At 41.4% G+C, this 18,528-nt stretch overlaps 1 protein-coding gene across 3 annotated transcripts in view; it reads right to left on the bottom strand.

Annotated features, from left to right (window-relative positions):
* The window catches only part of wdpcp (WD repeat containing planar cell polarity effector), a 161,320-nt gene that overhangs the window by 117,719 nt on the left and 25,073 nt on the right, over positions 1-18,528 (bottom strand). For all 3 annotated transcript variants that reach the window (XR_013578649.1, XM_078556529.1, XM_078556530.1), the window contains exons 2-3: positions 5,133-5,216; positions 106-150 (exon numbers count right to left, since the gene is read on the bottom strand). Coding sequence is in view for 2 of the 3 variants with exons in the window: in XM_078556529.1 (XP_078412655.1) it covers positions 106-150; positions 5,133-5,193 (106 nt within the window). In the remaining variant the exon portion in view is untranslated. The remainder of the gene's footprint in view (positions 1-105; positions 151-5,132; positions 5,217-18,528) is intronic.

Here is an 18,528-nt window from a genome sequence, read left to right as displayed (position 1 = left end):
TGCTGGAATTCTGGTGTTTAAATATAGAACCTAGTATTTTACCATATTAAGCTGATTCACATTTTTAGCAAAGTAACTCTTATGTCAATCTGAATTTGTACCTACCTGCCTCTCTCTTATCATAGTATTGATAGGTGCCAACATCGGTATCTGTCATATGATTTGGAATGGAAAATAAGTAAAATTTAGAAAGCTGCCAAAATATTCTGGAATTAAACATTACTTTGATATTAAAAGGTCAAGAATCCTAGATGTTTCTGTTTGGATATAATAAAAGTAGTACATACCATTTAAAGTTAACTTCCAAAAACAGATAACAATAAAAAGCTATCATTAACTGTGAAGTTAACTCTTTGAAAAGCCTGTCTATACCAAAACTTGAGAGCTTAACAATAATGGGAATTTTGCAATAATGTAAATATATCCTCAATTATGTCCCTCTACAGGACTAACTTCAAACTCTAATGTGTAGAGATTGGATTCAAACACCCTGAGACACAATTTAGCTTGAACGTGTAATTGTGCATTTCAATTAACTTTTATATCTAAACTTTTTTAAATATCTGGAATTTTGTAAAGTTATACTACCTTTGGTAAATAGAACAGTTCCTTAACTCAGTATTTTATTTTCTTTTTTTAAAAAAACTTTTCATAATATTTCTTTTGTTTTCTTTTCACGAAGCCTGAAATAATTTCCCATCTAATCATTGTATCTTGGTGTATGTAATTCTAGGTCAACGACCAAAGAAATTATTCATGCTATGAAGGTCTCAAAAGTAGCTTATAGGTGAGTTTCATTATTAAAAATCCTAGGTTTTATTCCTAGTTGTGCTAGGTTAACTAATCTCACCAACGTGGCAGAAGTGTATTGCAATTGACATCCACGCCCTTAGTGGAAGGGGAAATCTGCCACTGTTCCCACTCCTAATTTTTAAATTCATTTACGGGATGTGGGCATCGCTGGCTAGGCCAGCATTTATTGCCCATCCCTAATTGCCCTTGAGAAGGTGGTGATGAGCTAACTTCTTGAACGACCGCAGTCCCTGCCGTGTAGGTACACCGACAGTGCTGTTAGGGAGTTCCAGGATTTTGACCAGTGACAGTGAAGGAACGGTGATATATTTCCAAGTCAGGATGGTGTGTGACTTGGAGGGGAACTTCTAGGTGGTGGTGTTCCCATGTGTCTGCTGCCCTTGTCCTTCTAGATAGTAGTGGTCGTGGGTTTGGAAGGTACTCCCTAAGGAACCTTGGTGAGTTTCTGCAGTGCATCTTGTAAATGGTACACACTGCTGCCACTGTGCGTCAGTGGTGGAGGGTATGAATGTTTGTGGAAAGGGTACCAATCAAGCGGGCTGCTTGGTCCTGGATGGTGTCAAGCTTCTTGAATGTTGTTGGAGCTGCACTCATCAGGCAAGTGGAAAGTATTCCATCACACTCCTGGCTTATGCCTTGTAGATGGTGGACAGGCTTTGGGGAGTCAGGGAGTTACTCGCCACAGGAATCCTAGCCTCTGTAGCCACACTATTTATATGGCTATAAAAACAAAAAGCTACTGCGGATGCTGGAAATCCAAAACAAAAACAGAATTACCTGGAAAAACTCAGCAGGTCTGGCAGCATCGGTGGAGAAGAAAAGAGTTGACGTTTCGAGTCCAACATGACCCTTCAACAGAACTGAAGTATAGTTAGGAGAGGGGTGAAATATAAGCTGGTTTAAGGTGGGGGGGCAGGGGGAGAGAAGTTGAGGGTGGGGTGGTTGTGGGGACAAGCAAGCAGTGATAGGAGCAGATAATCAAAAGATGTCACAGACAAAAGGATCAAAGAGGTGTTGAAGGTGGTGATATTATCTAAGAAAAGTGCTAATTAAGAATGGATGGCAGGACACTCAAGGCACAGGTCTAGGGGGGTGGGGTGGAAAGACTGATAAGGTATCAGTTGTAGATTTAAAAATAATGGAAATAGGTGGGAAAAGAAGAATCTATATAAATTATTGAAAAAAAAAGGGAAGGGGAAGAAACGGGGTGGGGATGGGGGGAGGGGGAGTTTAAGATCTAAAGTTGTTGAATTCAATATTCAGCCCGGAAGGCTGTAAAGTGCCTAGTCGGAAGATGAGGTGCTGTTCCTCCAGTTTGCGTTGGGCTTCACTGGAACAATGCAGCAAGCCAAGGACAGACATGTGGGCAATGTTAAAATGGCAAGCAACAGGGAGGTTTGGGTCTTTCTTGCGGACAGACCGCAGGTGTTCTGCAAAGCGGTCGCCCAGTTTGCATTTGGTCTCTCCAATGTAGAGGAGACCGCATTGGGAGCAACGAATGCAGTAGACTACGTTAGGGGAAATGCAAGTGAAATGCTGCTTCACTTGAAAGGAGTGTTTGGGCCCTTGGACAGTGAGGAGAGAGGAAGTGAAGGGGCAGGTGTTGCATCTTCTGCGTGGGCATGGGGAGGTGCCAATATGGCTAGTCCAGTTCAGGTTCTGGCCAATGGTAACCCCAGGATGTTGATATTGGAGGATTCAGCGATGGTAATGCCATTGAATGTCATTGGGCGATGGATAGATTCTCTCTTGTTGGAGATGTTCATTGCCTGACACTTGTGTGGCGCGAATGTTACTTGCCACTTGTCAGCCCAAGCCTGGATATTCTTCAGGTCTTGCTGCATTTGGACATGGACTGCTTCAGTATCTGAGGAGTTGCAAGTGGTGCTGAACATTGTGCAATCATCAGCAAACATTTTACTTCTGACCTTATGATGGAAGGAAGGTCATTGATGAAGCAGCTGAAGATGGTTGGGCCGAGGGCACTACCCTGAGGAACTCCTGCAGTGATGTCCTGGAACCGAGGTGATTGGTCTCCAACAACCACAACCATCTTCCTTTGTGCTAGGTTTGACTCCAGCCAGCAGAGAGTTTTCCCCCTGATTTCCATTGATTCCAGTTTTGCTACGGCTCCCTGATACCACACTCAGTCAAATGTGGCCTTGATATCAAGGGGAGTCACTCTCACCTCACCTCGGGAGTTCAGCTTTTTTGTCCATGTTTGAATCAAGGCTGTAATAAGGTCAGAAGCTGAGTGGCCCTAGCGGAACCCAAACTGAATGTCAGTGAACAGGTTATTGCTAAGCAAGTGCTGCTTGACAGTGCTGTTGATAACCCCTCCCATCACTTTACTGATGACCGAAAGTAGACTGATGTAATGGTAATTGGCTGGGTTGGACTTGTCCTGCTTTTTTTGTATAGGACATACCTGGGCAATTTTCCACATTGCCGGGTAGATGCCAGTGATGTAGCCGAACTAGAACAGTTTGGCTAGGGGCGCGGCAAGTTTTGGAGCACAAGACTTCAGTACTATTGCTGGAATATTGTCAGGGCCCATGGCCTTTGCAGTATCCAGTGCCTTCAGCCATTTTTTTGATATCACGTGGAGTGAATCGAATTGGCTGAAGACTGGCATCTGTGATGCTGGGGACCTCCAGAGGAGGCTGAGATGGATCATCCACTCAGAACTTCTGGCTGAAGATTGTTGAGAATGCTTCAGCTTTATCTTTCGCACTGATGTGCTGGGCTCCTCCATCATTGAGGATGGGGATATTTGTGAAGCCTCCTCCTCCAGTGAGTTATGTAATTGTCCACCACCATTCACGACTGGATGTGGCAAGGCTGCAGGGCTTAGATCTGATCCATTGGTTGTGGAATCACTTAGCTCTGTACATTACTTGCTGCTTATGCTGTTTGGCATGTAAGTAGTCCTGTGTTATAGCTTCACCAGGTTGACACCTCATTTTTAGGTTTGCCTGGTGCTGCTCCTGGCATGCCCTTCTGCACTCTTCATTGAACCACAGTTAAAAATCTGGGATGATGACCATGAAACTGTTGTTGATTGTCGTAAAAACCCATCCGGTTCACTAGTGTCCTTTAGGGAAGGAAATCTGCCATCCTTACCTGGTCTGGCCTACATATGACTCCAGATCCACAGCAATATGGTTGACTCTTAAATGCCCTCTGAACAAGGGCAATTAGTATTGGGCATTAAATACTGGCCTAGCCAGCGACAACCACATCCCACGAACGAATAAATTAAAAAAAGTATAGACCAGACCATGTGAGGACGCTGATTTCCTTCCCTAAAGGACATTAATGAACCAGATGGGTTTTTACGACAATGGTTTCATGGGGTCATCATTAGACTTCTAATTTCAGATTTTTATTAAATTAAAATTCCACCATCTGCTGCGGTGGGATTCAAACCTGGGTCCCCAGAGCATTACTGTGGGTCTCTGGATTACCATTCCAGTGACAGTACCACTACACCAAGTGACCCCTACTGGAAATGCACGTGGGGACTAGAATGGGCTTAGCTATGCACCTTCTCTGCTGAATACCTGAAGACCAGGTACAGCTGTATGTCCTCAACGTTGAATACCCTGTTTGGTCTCAGGAAAAATGCCCGTATGGTTGAGATACTGGACCATACTCTATTGAGAGTCAGTGACACTTGGGAGATCTCCAAACTGGGAAAGAGAAATAGGGAGCATATCGATAAGCTAAATAATATTGCATATTATGTATATGTTGAATATGGATGCAGATTCTAAGTGGTGTCACCAATCTAGAAAAAATAATGATACAAGATTGATCAAAGTTCACACTTTCTTTTAGCTACAGCAGTAAAGCTTTTCATTTAAACAGAATTGTCTAAACATCATTAAATAATTTGCAGGCCTTGGCTCACATTGCACTTATAGTGAAGACGACAATTCTGCTCATCAGTTGATTGACCATAATGTATAATGTTCTAACAGTTTAGGAAACATAAATCAACATTTAGATTCCTTAATGTGAAAGTGGTGAAAATACAAATGTAAACTGCATTAAGAAATGCAATTTACACCTGCATTTCTATGACTATTATAACTTAATCTTTAAATAGTACTAATCTATTGAAAGACAAATTCAATTTAAATGAACACATAATAGGTAGCATAAATATATTAACAGCAACTCAAAAAACCGTTATCACAAAATACTACAGGAAAATATATGCATAAAAACTCTTCAGTGTATTTCTAGATGCAAGAATAGAAAGAATAAAACCATTTAAATCAAAAGTTAGAAAGGCTATGCAGGAGTTCCGTTACCCTTGACTTGTAAGGTATTCTTCATAGACCACAGGTGCAGCTCGGTCAGGCAGAAAGACATCTGATGGCAGATGGAACTCAGCTCTGTCAAAGTAAGAAACAACCCAATGTGTGAAAATTAATTAGCCTCCATTAAGCATAAAATTAAACATCTCTGCAAGTGGAATTGCAAAATGGTTCCTCATTAACCATATTTTGAGATGAAAATGTGTCAATAACCTGGGGACTAGCACACATTAGCACATTAGCCTTCCTCCCCATTAGCTGAAAAAAAAGCAGGAAAGGAACAGCAGTTTCTTTTCCCCCACAGGGCTCGCTATTATGTAGCTGAGTCTACTGGGAAGCCCCAGAAAGCAGCACTGTTTGAGAAACCCATTAACCAATGGCTCAAATTCCATGTGCTATTTTTTGTAATACTTTGCATTTGGGAGAAGCTGCAAGTTTGTCAATTTCACGGTTGTACTTCTTGTCTAATGCATAAGCTACCCATAAGAAAGTATTATTTAATTTTGATTGTTGTACAATACTCTATTAAATATTATGAATACAGTAGGTGGATACTCTTATGAAACCTCAGCTATGTACTGTAACACAACTTTGTGTATCACTGGTGGAACAATGTATTGGAGCAATAGAAAGTGGTTCGACAACATAGTAGCAAATAGGTTCTATTTTCAATCCTCCAGCCACTTAGTTGCATTGTTGTGAAGCAAAAACACCAGCATGGACCAATTGGGCCAAATAGCCCCTTTCTGTGCTGTACCTTCCATGTAATTCTGTATAATAAATGTCAGCCAGTACAATGCGAAAACTCCTTTGCTCTTTTGCAAATAGTGCCATGGGACCTTTTATGCCCACCTGTTTAATATTCTCTGGTTAACACATTTGCTAGAATTCCTTGAAGTGTTTTTTATTGTACTGATGAATCCATTTATTTTAAATAGGTTAGCGACCATATTAATAAAGCATACAGCCCCCTCAAAGTGTCACCTTCACAAAAACAGTTTGCATTTAGTGGAACTAATCCAGAACTGGAGTTAGATCACTTTTTAAAGACAGTTAAAATGTCATAAAGGAAGCTACGGTGTCATAAACATAAAAAAACACATTGATTTTACAAATCCTCAATGTAATCTAGATAGTATTGATTTAATCCTCAAATGTTCTAAGTTGTAAATTTCAACAAATGCATTTTACATTGGTGCATTGAGAACATGACAGTGAAAGCTACGTAAAATCTACATAAAGTAAAAAGTAAAGCAAATATGTTTTCCAAATTTCGACTTGGGTCAAAATCTTTGAAAAGGAGAGGACCAAATCACCTGGATTTGCCGTACAATCACAGACTGGAAAGCTGTTGTGCTATGGTCCTAATTTGACATCCTTTTCCAGGCAGAAAGACTTTGATGTCGCTATTTTTTAAAATCAGTAAACAAAGATCCATGATCATAGCCTTTAAGAACACTTAAGAAGATCAGGTCAGTTATCCTCATATCCTTTTAAAATTAACTTTTCAGAACTCTTAATTCTTGCTTAAACCTTTTTTGCCTGATACTATCAATGACTTTCAAGTTTAATAATGACTGACAAGGATGATGTTATCAGGATTTGATTGTGATGACTTTTGCTGTATTTCTGAAATGGGGAAGTAACTGAGAAGTGGAAACATAATAGATTATGTTGCAATGATCCACTCTTTTGAACACATATTCAGTCCATTCTCCCCCTCCTTGCATAAAGAACAGGTGATACTTCAGCTATAACTGTAGAATATGTCATTACTGCCTCTGACTATATTTTGCGATCAGTTGACATGAAGAATGACTGATCTGTTGATAGTCAGGTTCTACCTGTTGTCCCCACAATCCAGAGACGGACCCTTGGTTATCACATAGCCTGCACAATAATTAGAGACTGGTTTTGGGACCAAATAAACATTTCCCCAGCTGAGGGAAAATATCCTAGAGCAGTAGCACAGCTATTCAAAATTATAACCATTTTCCTTTCAGGACAGAAAGGGACATCATGTCACTTTTTTTTCTCTAAAATCATTACAGTATATTTGCAATAAGGGTTATAAACAAGTCAATTTGTCTGTCGCAGTATAAAATCCTATAATAATGTGCACACGTGTGACATTTAACAAGAAGAAAGATCACAACACTCATCAATGTGGACATCAAGTTCTTGACATTCAGATCAATATTTCCATGCTTATGGTTATCTTACAAGAATTTTGTGTAAAAGTTATGTCTTGGAGATATTTTTCTATTGTGACCTTTCTGCATGAACAATGAATACAAATAAAACCATCTCCTCAGTTTGGCATACTATAAAGTAATAACTCCAAGAATATAATTTATTGTAGCTTAAGATTTAGAACTAGGTAAAAGTTTAAAATGACTACATTATTGGATTAATGAAGGAATTCATTATTTCCAAAACTTTTCTAGGTAGAACCATTACTTTCATTGATTTTCTCACTTGGTGCTATCCAGGCAACATACGCATAGACAATAGGGGAACAGAAAAACCTAACATGTATCTCTTCAGCTGCACCAGAAAAAGCAGAACCATTTTCCAACACTACCAAGAGTAATCAACCCTTAAACATACCCTAACTTTCATCATGTCACGTCTATCACTGACTCTCTCAGCCATCCACCCTAAATCTACAATTTTAGCAATGTTTATTGATACCAATAGAGAAAAAAATCAAGCTAATCTTCCAGATATACACTCTTCAATGTCACTAACAAAAACAATGACAATTATGGAATTTGGATTAAGACACAAAGTAAGAAGTTAGACAATAAGATTAGTAAAAGAACAGAAATGCATTCGTTGGGTACTGAATAAAGATGATGAAAATACCAAGAACAATAGGAATATATAGGTTTATGGTGAAAATGAAATATATAAACTGTTAACAAAAAATAAAAGAAAGGAATAATGTAAATTGCTGAAGAGTTTGGCTGCATTATAGTAATTTAGATAAAATCACCCCAAGACACTTTTAGGGAACTATTGTAAATGTTATCAGACTCCTGAAAATTTGGATAGGAGTCCTGAAGTCTGACAATTGTCCATTCAGGGGAAATGCAATTAGTTTATTGTACACCTGAAACAACCTCTGTTCTCCTGAGAGAGAATGAATCCCCATCAGATTTTTTGACAAGCTGTCAACCACATGCAAGAAACCCCACACCCAACTTATTACTGCAGTATGCTTATTATCTTTCTTGGCATTTCATTTTAAAGTCATGTGCAAACTTGCTTACAGCTTATAATAAATTAAATCCTGCATACAAGTGCTCTCCCAATACAGAATAAAAAACAACAAAATTTCTTAACAGAAATTTAGCAAAAATCTCTGTCCCACTGACCAAGATTTCTTTCCAATTCTGTCACGCCTCAGAGACTAAACTGCCCTCAATTAAATGGTCATATGCACATCATTTTTAGCAATGAAAAATCATTGAGTATGAAAAGATATTTAAATATTATTGCAATGAAGAATATAAATACATAGCTAACTCGACAGAGTGCCTTGAAACTGACAAGTGGGGGTTCCAGAACTGTCCAAGGCTGGGGGCTAAGCCCAGGAACGACCTCAGACCAACAAACACCCTGCTACGCTACCTCTACTTTCTGTTTGGCCAGAGTTAGGCTCGTGTGCTCATTTTGAATGGATTCAAGGCAGTTTGAGCGATACCGTTTCACACATCAAGCCAATATCTGGCAGCTGTCATCAAAGAGATGGCAAAGAGATGATGAGTAAAAAAAAAGAGTAAGCAGATTAAGGGAAGCAATCCTACAATTATGAATGGCATTGGCCAGGTCCTAACTAGAGCACTGAGAGTAGATTTGGAACCCGGACTACAGAAAGGATGTGATTGAGTTGGGATGGCTACAAGTGACTAAGGTGATAAAGGGGGTTGGAGAATGAAGCATATGGAGGCAGACTCAATCATGTGGAAGCCTTCTCATTGAAAAAAGGATGGAATATGATTGAGAGGCATTTAAAATATTAAAGCTCAGGAATATAGATTAGTTAGGGTTATTTTGATTGGCAAAAGATAGCTGAGCAAGGGGAGATCAGCTGAGAAGAAATCATTTCAGGCAGGATGTAAGTGAGCATCCAGTTGCGAATACCAGTCATATTGGACTCGAAACGTTAACTCTGTTTCTCACTCCACAGATGCTTCCAAACCTGCTGAATTTTTCCAGTATTTTCTGCTTTTGCTTCAGATTTCCAGCATCCACTGAGAGGGTGGTTGGTTACTGGAACAGATTACTGGGAGAGATTGTAGTTTAGACATCAAGGTAAAATTTAACCAGTGCCTTAAATGAGAAATACATTATCAGATACAACTGTTTAGTAACAGGGACTGGACTAGATGTTCCTATATCTCTGCCATTCTTGTGATTTCTAGCTGAACGTTAGTAGGGGAGCAGGGCCAAAACCAGAATATAAGCTACTGCGATTGTCTATCAGTTAAGCACCATTCCTAACTATTAACCATTTAGGGTTTAATTTTAAGTGTTGAAAAGCTATGACTCAAATAAGTTGGAGCAAAATAAGTCACCTTAGGATAGAAATTACTATTATTGGTATTAATGTATGGATGTTTAACAAGCTCACATCAGATTCCACCATCTGGTTTAATGAAGCCATTAGTGAGTCTTTGGAGCTCCCTTCCTCAAAAGGCAGTAGAAGCAGAGTTTTTGAATGTTTTCAAGGCAGAGGTAGATAGATTCTTGATAAACAAGGGGGTGAAAGGTTATCAGGGGTAGGCAGGAGGTTACAATCAGATCAGCCATGATCTCATTGAATGGCAGAGCAGGCTCAAAGAACTCCTTCTGCTAACTTGTATGTTCGTATTAACCTGATTTCTATTCTTGTATTTTCACAGTTTTTACAAGGCTTCAGCTAAGGAATCAATCAGATTGCAGAAATCAGGCCTTCAACTAATATAAAATATGTGAAGATAATGTGTTAACTGTGGGTGGGTGGGTGGGTGGGGGGGGGGGATGAGAGCAATCCCCAACATGGTGTGTTCTCAATCTTGTCTATATTGTCGAGCAGGTGCGAAGCAGAAGTTGTTCGTTTTTGTTCAGGGAAAGAAAGAGAAAATTATTAATAATAAGTAATCAACGCTGGGTCAAATAGAGTATTGGCAGAAATCTTGATTCTCTTAACCTCCATGGATTAAGATTCACAGCAGCAATGTTGCGGTAGGTGGATGACCAAAGTTGAGGGTGTTGGGAGTTTGAGATTGAGTGTAGAATCATCCCAGATTTGCACTAAGTATGGTTAGAGGGCGGGAAAAAGAATGTTTTACTCACCAACCGCAGTGGCAGCTTTTCACGCCATATCATCCCAATCCTACCTCGTTAATCATGCATTCCCAACAAACATGCCGTTTTGATGGCAGGCAGGCTCTCTTTGGTCGCCATGCCATCATCTTGCCACTTCCTCATGCCAGATGCCATATTTAAAGTACAGCCACGCACACACCTCTCAATGCTTCCAGCGCAGGACTGCTGCACAGAAGACATGGCCCTGAAAAGCAAGAAGACTGCAGCCCCCCAATTCAGTAACATTTCCCTGGAACGCCTTTCGGACGCAGTGGAGGCCTGCTGTGATGTCCTCTACCCCTGCTCTGGCCACAGGAGGTCCAGAAATCTCACCACTCCAGCTTGGGAGGCAGTGGCAGTGGTGATCAGTGCCAATGCTGCACAGAAGAGGTTGGTCATCCAATGCAGATAGAAGATGACTGACCTCATTCGTGCCGCCAGGGTAAGGCAACCATCTCATAACTCAAGCCCATCACACATTCACGAGCATTTCACTCATGCCAGCTAAAGGGACATCACCACTCACTCTCTCTCACACAAACCCTCACATCTCCATCTGGCCTCATCTCCTCTGCAGACTGCCTTTTCAGCCCTCACCATCTTGAGGCCACCTGGACAGAGATCAACTTGTGCCTCCACACACACACCCTAGGATATAACCCTTCCCCAGTACAGCCCTCACCCTGAACCTCTTCCCTTGCCTGAGGCCACTTCATCCCCTTTCCCATGCAAGCCCCAGCCCTGCAGCCATTGAAAAGCTATCCCCCCACCTTAAGGCAGGTCTGGTAGGTAGAGAACTGCCTGTGGAGCCCCCCCTAAAAGTGATGTGGTGCTGTCTACGAAGCCTGGCGCTGATGACTGCGACTGTTACCTAAAGCAACGTAGGCAAACAAACCTCAAAGTCCCAAGCAAAGTGCAGCTCGCCAAGTGTAAATTGCTTAAGTACAGTTGTGAAACATGTCGGCGTGCTCGGATGATCCAGCATAGGGGGGGAATGATTGCAGTGAGCAGGGCTTATAATGATATGCAAATGTATTACAATTAAGTTCCTGACATCCGGCGGCAGGAAACGTGACCTGCCATTGACGGGCAGAGCGGATCATTGCAAACAGGTTTTATGACGTCAGGAAACCGATTTTTGGCCTTCTCGCCACATTGTCCGCTCATGCCGCCAAATACGCCTGTCTCCAACGGGCACAGAAAATTCCGCCCTGAATTAGTGAGGGATAAAGTATGGATAGATTGTAGGGAAGTGGGAGTGGGTGGAGTTAAGGCTATATTGGCAGTAACAAAGTCAAGGAAGTGGTCTGAGATGACCTTGTCAATTAGAAAGATCTTGAGAGCAAAAAAGAAATAAGAGACAGTGAGGTGAAGTGGGCCATTGTTTATGCAAAGGGTGAGACAGAGTGATGACTGGGGTGCAAAAGAAGGTGGAGGAGAGCTAGGAGTGTTTAAGTGTAGGTCAAATGACATACCTAGTACATGGGAAGAAAGAAGGAATGACATCACAAGACAGCGCGAGAGAGCGGTGGAGAGATCAGAACCAGCGCGAGTGCGGGGAAGCTTCAAAAAGTGACGTCAGCACAAAGGTGAGAGCTGATTGGTGAGTAGTGGTTAAGTGTTTTTCTCCAGTTTTTTCTCCCGTTTAAAATAGGTTAAGCTAAGGAAAGGTAGGAGTTCTAGTTTTTATTTAAAGTGCATAAATAATTTAACTTTTTTTTTGCTGTATTTAACTTAAAGTAAGGGGTTTTTTTTCAACTAGAGGCATGGCAGGGCAGCTCAGTCCTGTGTTATGTACTGCCTGCAACATGTGAGAAGTCCTAGACGCTCCTTGCGCTCTGACCGACCACGTGTTCAGGAAGTGCCACCAGCTGCAGTTATTTGAGCCCCGAGTTTCGGAGCTTGAGCGGCAGCTGGAGGCACTGCGGTGCATCCATGAGGCTGAGAATTTCATGGATAGCACGTTTTTAGACGTGGTCACCCGACAGCTTACGGAAGTGCAGACAGAGAGGGAATGGGTGACCATCAGTCAGAACAAAGGTGTCAGGCAGGTAGTCAGGAAATCCCCAGGGTGCATCTCGCTCGAGAATCATCTTTGTGTGTTGGGAAATGGTGAGAGTGACGGTTCCTCTGGGGAGTGCAGCCATTCTCATGGCACTGTGAGTGGCTGAGCTGCACCGTGGTGGGGGTGGGGGGGGGAGGAAGAAGAGGGGAAGAGCAAGAGTGGTAGGAGACTCAATAGTAAGGGGAACAGACAGGCATTTCTGCTGCTGTAGACGTAACTCCAGGATGGTATGCTGCCTCCCTGGTGCCAGTGTCAAGGATTTCACTGAACAGCTGCAGGGCATTCTAAAGGGGGAGGGCAAACAGACAGAGATCATGGTGCATATTGGTACCAACGACATAGGTAGAAAGAGGGATGAGGTCCTGCAAGCAGAATTTAGGGAGCTAGGAAGCAGATTAAAAAACAGGACCTCACAGGTACTAATCTCCGGATTACTTCCGGTGCCACGGGCTAGTGAGTATAGTGACTGCGTGGCTGGAGAGATGGTGCAGGAGGGAGGGCTTTAAATTTCTGGGACATTGGGACTATTTTTGGGGGCCAACAACCTTGCGAGGAGGTTTGCTAGCGCTGTTGGGGAGAGTTTAAACTAACTTGGCAGGGGGATGGGATCCTGAGAGGAGGTTCAGCAGGGGGAGATGCACAGCCAAAATTAGAAGAGAGAGCAAGTGAATCTGGAAGGCATAGAAATTATAGGCCAGTTAAGGCACAAGGGAATTTGGCAAGGTTGGATGGTATTTATTTTAATGCAAGGAGTCTGACGAAAAAGGCAGATGAGTTGAGGGCACAAATTAACACATGGCAGTATGATGTCATTGCTGTCACAGAGACATGGTTGAGAGAGGGGCAGGATTGGCAACTCAATATTCCAGGATATAGGGTCTTCAGGTGAGGCAGAGAAGGAGATAAAAAATGAGGGGGTATCGCAATATTGATCAAGGAATCAATTACAGCAGTAAGGAGGGATTACATTTTGGAAGGCTCCTCAAATGAAGGCATAAGGGTAGAATTTAAAAACAAAAAAGGAGCAATCACATTGCCGGGAGTGTACTATAGGCCCCCAAGCAGTCAGAGAGAAATAGAAGAGCAGATATGTAGGCAAATATCAGAGTATAAAAATAATACGGTAGTAATAGTGGGGGACTTCAACTTCCCCAACATTAACTGGGTTAGTCATAGTGTGATAGGTTTAGAGGGAGCAGAATTCTTAAAATGCATCCATGAGAGCTTTTTAAGCCTGTACGTAGAAGGTCCTAGAAGAGAGGGGGGCGGTCTGGCACTTCATTTTAGGGAATGAAGCTGGGCAAGTGATAGAGGTATCAGTGGGGGAGCATTTTGCAGATAGTGATCATAACTCCGTTAGATTCAAGGTTGTTATGGAAAAGGGCAAGGATGGGCCAGAAATCAGAGTTCTAAATTGGGGGAAGGACGATTTTAATAAGATCAGATATGATTTGGCTAGAGTGGACTGGGAGCAGCTACTTTTAGGTAACTCTGCTTCAGAGCAGTGGGATTCATTCAAGAAGGAAATAGGGAGGGTACAGGGCCAACATATTCCAGTAAAGATAAAAGGTGGGACCAACAAATCCAGGGAACCCTGGATGTCGAGGGATATACAGGATTGGATAATGAGAAAAAGGGAGGCTAATGGCAGATACTGAGGGCTCAAAACAGCGGAAGCCCTAGAGGAGTATAGAATGTGTAGGGGGGAATTTAAAAAGGAAATTAGGAGAGCAAAAAAGGGGGCATGAAAAAACATTGGCAGGTAAAATAAAGGAAAATCCAAAGTTATTTTACAAGTACATTAAGAGTAAGAGGATAACTAGGGGAAGAGTAGGCCCATTAAGGACCATAGTGGTAATTTGTGTGTGGAGCCGGAATACATAGGTAGGGTTCTAAATGAATACTTTGTGTCGGTGTTCACAAGTGAGAGGGACGACGGGGGTATGGAAATCAGGCAGAAGGACTGTGATATAATGAAAGGAATTAGCATAGAAAGGGAGGAGGTTCTAAGTGGTCAGGCAGGCTTAAAAGTAGATAAATCTCCAGGCCCGGATGAAATGTATCCCAGGCTGTTGAGTGAGGCAAGGGAGGAGACAGCAGGGGCGCTGGCAATAATTTTCAATATCTCTCTGGCCACAGGAGAGGTGCCAGAGTATGGAGGACAGCCAATGTGGTACTGTTATTCAAGAAGGGAGGAAGGGATAAACCAGGGAACTACAGGCCAGTCAGTCTAACCTCAGTGGTAGGGAAACTATTGGAAGTAATTCTGAGGAGCAGAATTAATCTACATTTGGAGAAGCAGGGATTAATCAAGGACAGTCAGCATGGTTTTGTTTAGGGGAGGTCACGTCTGACCAATTTGATTGAATTTTTCGAAGAGGTGACCAGGTGTGTAGATGAGGGAAATGCATTTGACATAGTCTACTTTGACTTCAGCAAAGCTTTTGATAAGGTCCCGCATGGGAGACTGATAACGAAGGTAAGAGCCCATGGGATCCAAGGCAATTTGGCAAATTGGATCCAGAATTGGCTCAATGGCAGGAAGCAGAGGGTGATGGTTGAGGGTGTTTTTGTGACTGGATGCCTGTGTCCAGTGGGGTTCCACAGGGATTGGTGTTGGGTCCCTTGCTGTTTGTGGTATATATAAACGATTTAGACTTGAATGTAGGAGGGTTGATCAGTAAGTTCGTGGATGACATGAAAATTGGTGGGGTGGTAAATAGTGAGGAGGATAGCCTTAGATTGCAGGAGTATATAGACGGGCTGGTCAGATTGGCTGATCAGTGGCAAATGGAACTTAATCCGGATAAGTGTGAGGTGATGCACTTGGGCAGGACAAACAAGGCACGGGAATACACGATGAATGGTAGGACCCTGAGAAGTACCGAGGATCAGAGGGACCTTGGTGTGCATGTCCACCAGTCCCTTAAGGTAGTGGGACAGGCAGGTAAGGTGGTTAAGAAGGCATATGGGATACTTGCCTTTATTACCCGAGACATAGAATATAAGAGCAGGGAGGTTATGCTGGAACTGTATAAAACGCTGGTTAGGCCGCAGCTAGAATATTGCGTGCAGTTCTGGAATCTGCATTATAGGATGAATGTGATTGCACTAGAGAGAGTGCAGAGGAGATTTACCAGGATGTTGCCTGGGCTGGAGAGTTTTAGTTATGAGGAGAGATTGGATAGACTGGGGTTATTTTCTTTGGAGCAGAGGAGATTGAGAGAAAACATGATTGAGGTGTATAAAATTATGAGGGGCATATATAGGGTAGACAGGAAGGAACTTTTCCCCTTGCTGGAGGGATCAATAACCAGGGGGCATAGATTTAAGGTAAGGGGCAGGAGGTTTAGAAGGGATGTGAGGAAGAATTTTTTCACTCAGAGGGTGGTGGGAATCTGGAGCTCACTGCCTGAAAGGGTGGTAGAGGCAGAAGCCCTCATAACATTTAAGAAGTATTTGGATGTGCACTTGTGATCCATGGCATACAAAGCTATGGACGTAGTGCTGGAAAATGGGATTAGATTAGTTAGGTACTTGTTTGACCAGCGCAGACTCGATGGTCTGAAGGACCTTTTTCTGTGCTGTAGACTTCTATGACTCTACACCTTAGTGAGGAAGTCAGCACGGGGCTTGGAAAGCTGGTACATGACAAGAAACACTAGTAATTGAAACTGCAATGTATAATGAATGAAGTTATTAATAAGTTCGATGAACTTTTCTCACTCCTCTCTTATATTTGTAATTTCTTTTATCACTTGAAGACGTTCTACACTTGACACTCTGTAAATGTGTTAAATTTCTTGTTTTGTTACTTTGTTTTTTTAAAAATTGAATTAAGTGTGAAACTTTTGTGCTGTAACCTTTTAATTATTTCTTGTGTACACTCTGACATTGTGTTCTGTAAAATGCTAATCTCCTCTGGGACGTTGGAAAGACCCTTTGGCAAAGAAATTCAAGGCAACTATAACTTTAACTGTCACAGGTAGAGCTCTCGGGTTAAATGAAACAGTACCTGGAGCCGGAGAAACAACTCACCAATCCCAGTCATTGATTCCCTCCTCAATCCACCCTATTTTCACATACAGCACTTGAAACACACCAACAAAATGGATTCTAGAGCGATACAACCTTTGACTTGGAAATGCAGTTTTCCTTAGTCTCCTGCTCATCCTCAATCAGATTGAGCATTATATTCCTTCTTGGATAGAACAATCGTAAGAGCTATCTCAAACAGACAACTTTCTCAATCAAAAGAACTCGGGCTGAGATCTCACCTCCAGATCCAAAACCTCATCTGAATTGTCCTTAATGAACACATATGGAAAAGCTACATTCACTGTGTACAATCACATCAAGTGGAAGCTGGATCCAACACCCTAATAATTAGCTTCACCGGCAGATTTTATGCCATACTAAAATGAATATAGGCTGAACAATTCAAACTGACAGTTATTTGGTCAAAAACCCAGATTTCTGTGGGCTGCAAGAACAGGCAAATTCATCAACACTTGTAATATTCCATCCACTGACATTAGTCACAAGTAAACTACTTTAAAAAATTTAGTTTGTTATTCAGTAAAAGTAATAGTTTTTACCATAATTTAAGAAAGAATGTATTGTTAGCTATGGTTAATCTCCCGTGGTCACACACAAGCATTCAAGATCAAGTGTCTTCAGATTAGTCCCTACCTTAGTCAGATATTCTGTCCTTATTTTTAATGTTGTCATCCTAAATTCTTATATCCACATGCAAAATGGAATTGTTTAATTCAAATTATTCAATAATTCACTTTTTAAGCAGAAACAATAACGAATGATCAGAAATAGACTCACGCTAGGAAAGAATTTTTGTTTTTTTTAAATTGGGCATGTTAATTAAAATACCAAAATGACATGAAAGCAGCGAGTAATATTGTGAAAAAGAATGGTGTGATGTTCAATATGACACAAAAATTAACCCCAGGAGAAGGCTGCATTTGTAGTGAAAGATCTACATTTAATAAGGGCTTCTAAAGTGGTTATGGATACACTGTTTGAAAGACAACCGCTGACAAGCAGAAAAAAAGGCAGGATTACGAACATCCAGATGAATGAATTTAAGTGAACATTATTCACAAAAATGGCAAGCATCATGTGTACAGTATGTCAATCACTGACAACATTAGTGAAGTCCAACACTCATGTACAACTGATACTCCAGGCAAATGCAATACTCTGCAAAAACAGTCAAAACAAGGTGGACGGGAAAAGTTAAAGCTTAATAGAATACAGGCCCCTGCATAACAAAGGTCAGGGTGGGTGTGAAAAGTTGAAAAGTTCATATCGAATGTTAGAAAGGACCTTGAGGGCTAAAAAGGAAATGCAAAAACAAGGTGACAAAGATGAAGTTTCAGCAACAGAGTTGAAAGAAAAATATATCAGTGTCAAATTTCTATAAAGGACAGTTAAAAATCAGTTGAATTTCTAGTACAGTTGAATTCATAAAGAAATTAAAACACTAACGTTATACAAAGCAATGTCTGTTATTCAAACAAATTCCTGTTTTTGTTGCATCAGGTCAACTTTATTTAAACTTGCCACTACCGGCATGACAACTTGGCATTAAATCTGCCGATTAATAATGCTGACTGCATGCACATGTTGATATGCACAGTCATATTTGCAAAAATGCTTCACATTTTAAAATTTATCTTGATTGCTACTGAAAAGACAGTGAAATGAGTATATGCACACTTGGTTCAGCTGTGTGAGTGACAGAGCCCATAAAGGGTTGAGGGTAAACAACAGTAAATAATGTGTCTAGGTTCACTTCTTGTAACTTTTTCTATCATAAATTCCTAAGTATATTTACAATGGAAAATGTCTTTGTAAACTTGTCACGCTGTAATTACAACTTCCCACCTTAGGATGGCAACATTCCAGCTCCTCAACCCTTTGCTTCCCAAACTATCAAATGCCTTCCTAATT

This window comes from Cetorhinus maximus, chromosome 14, assembly GCF_964194155.1.
Source record: "Cetorhinus maximus chromosome 14, sCetMax3.hap1.1, whole genome shotgun sequence".
Taxonomy (NCBI): domain Eukaryota; kingdom Metazoa; phylum Chordata; class Chondrichthyes; order Lamniformes; family Cetorhinidae; genus Cetorhinus; species Cetorhinus maximus.
Note: the sequence above shows the minus strand (reverse complement) of the source record. Positions and strands in the feature narration are given on the sequence as shown.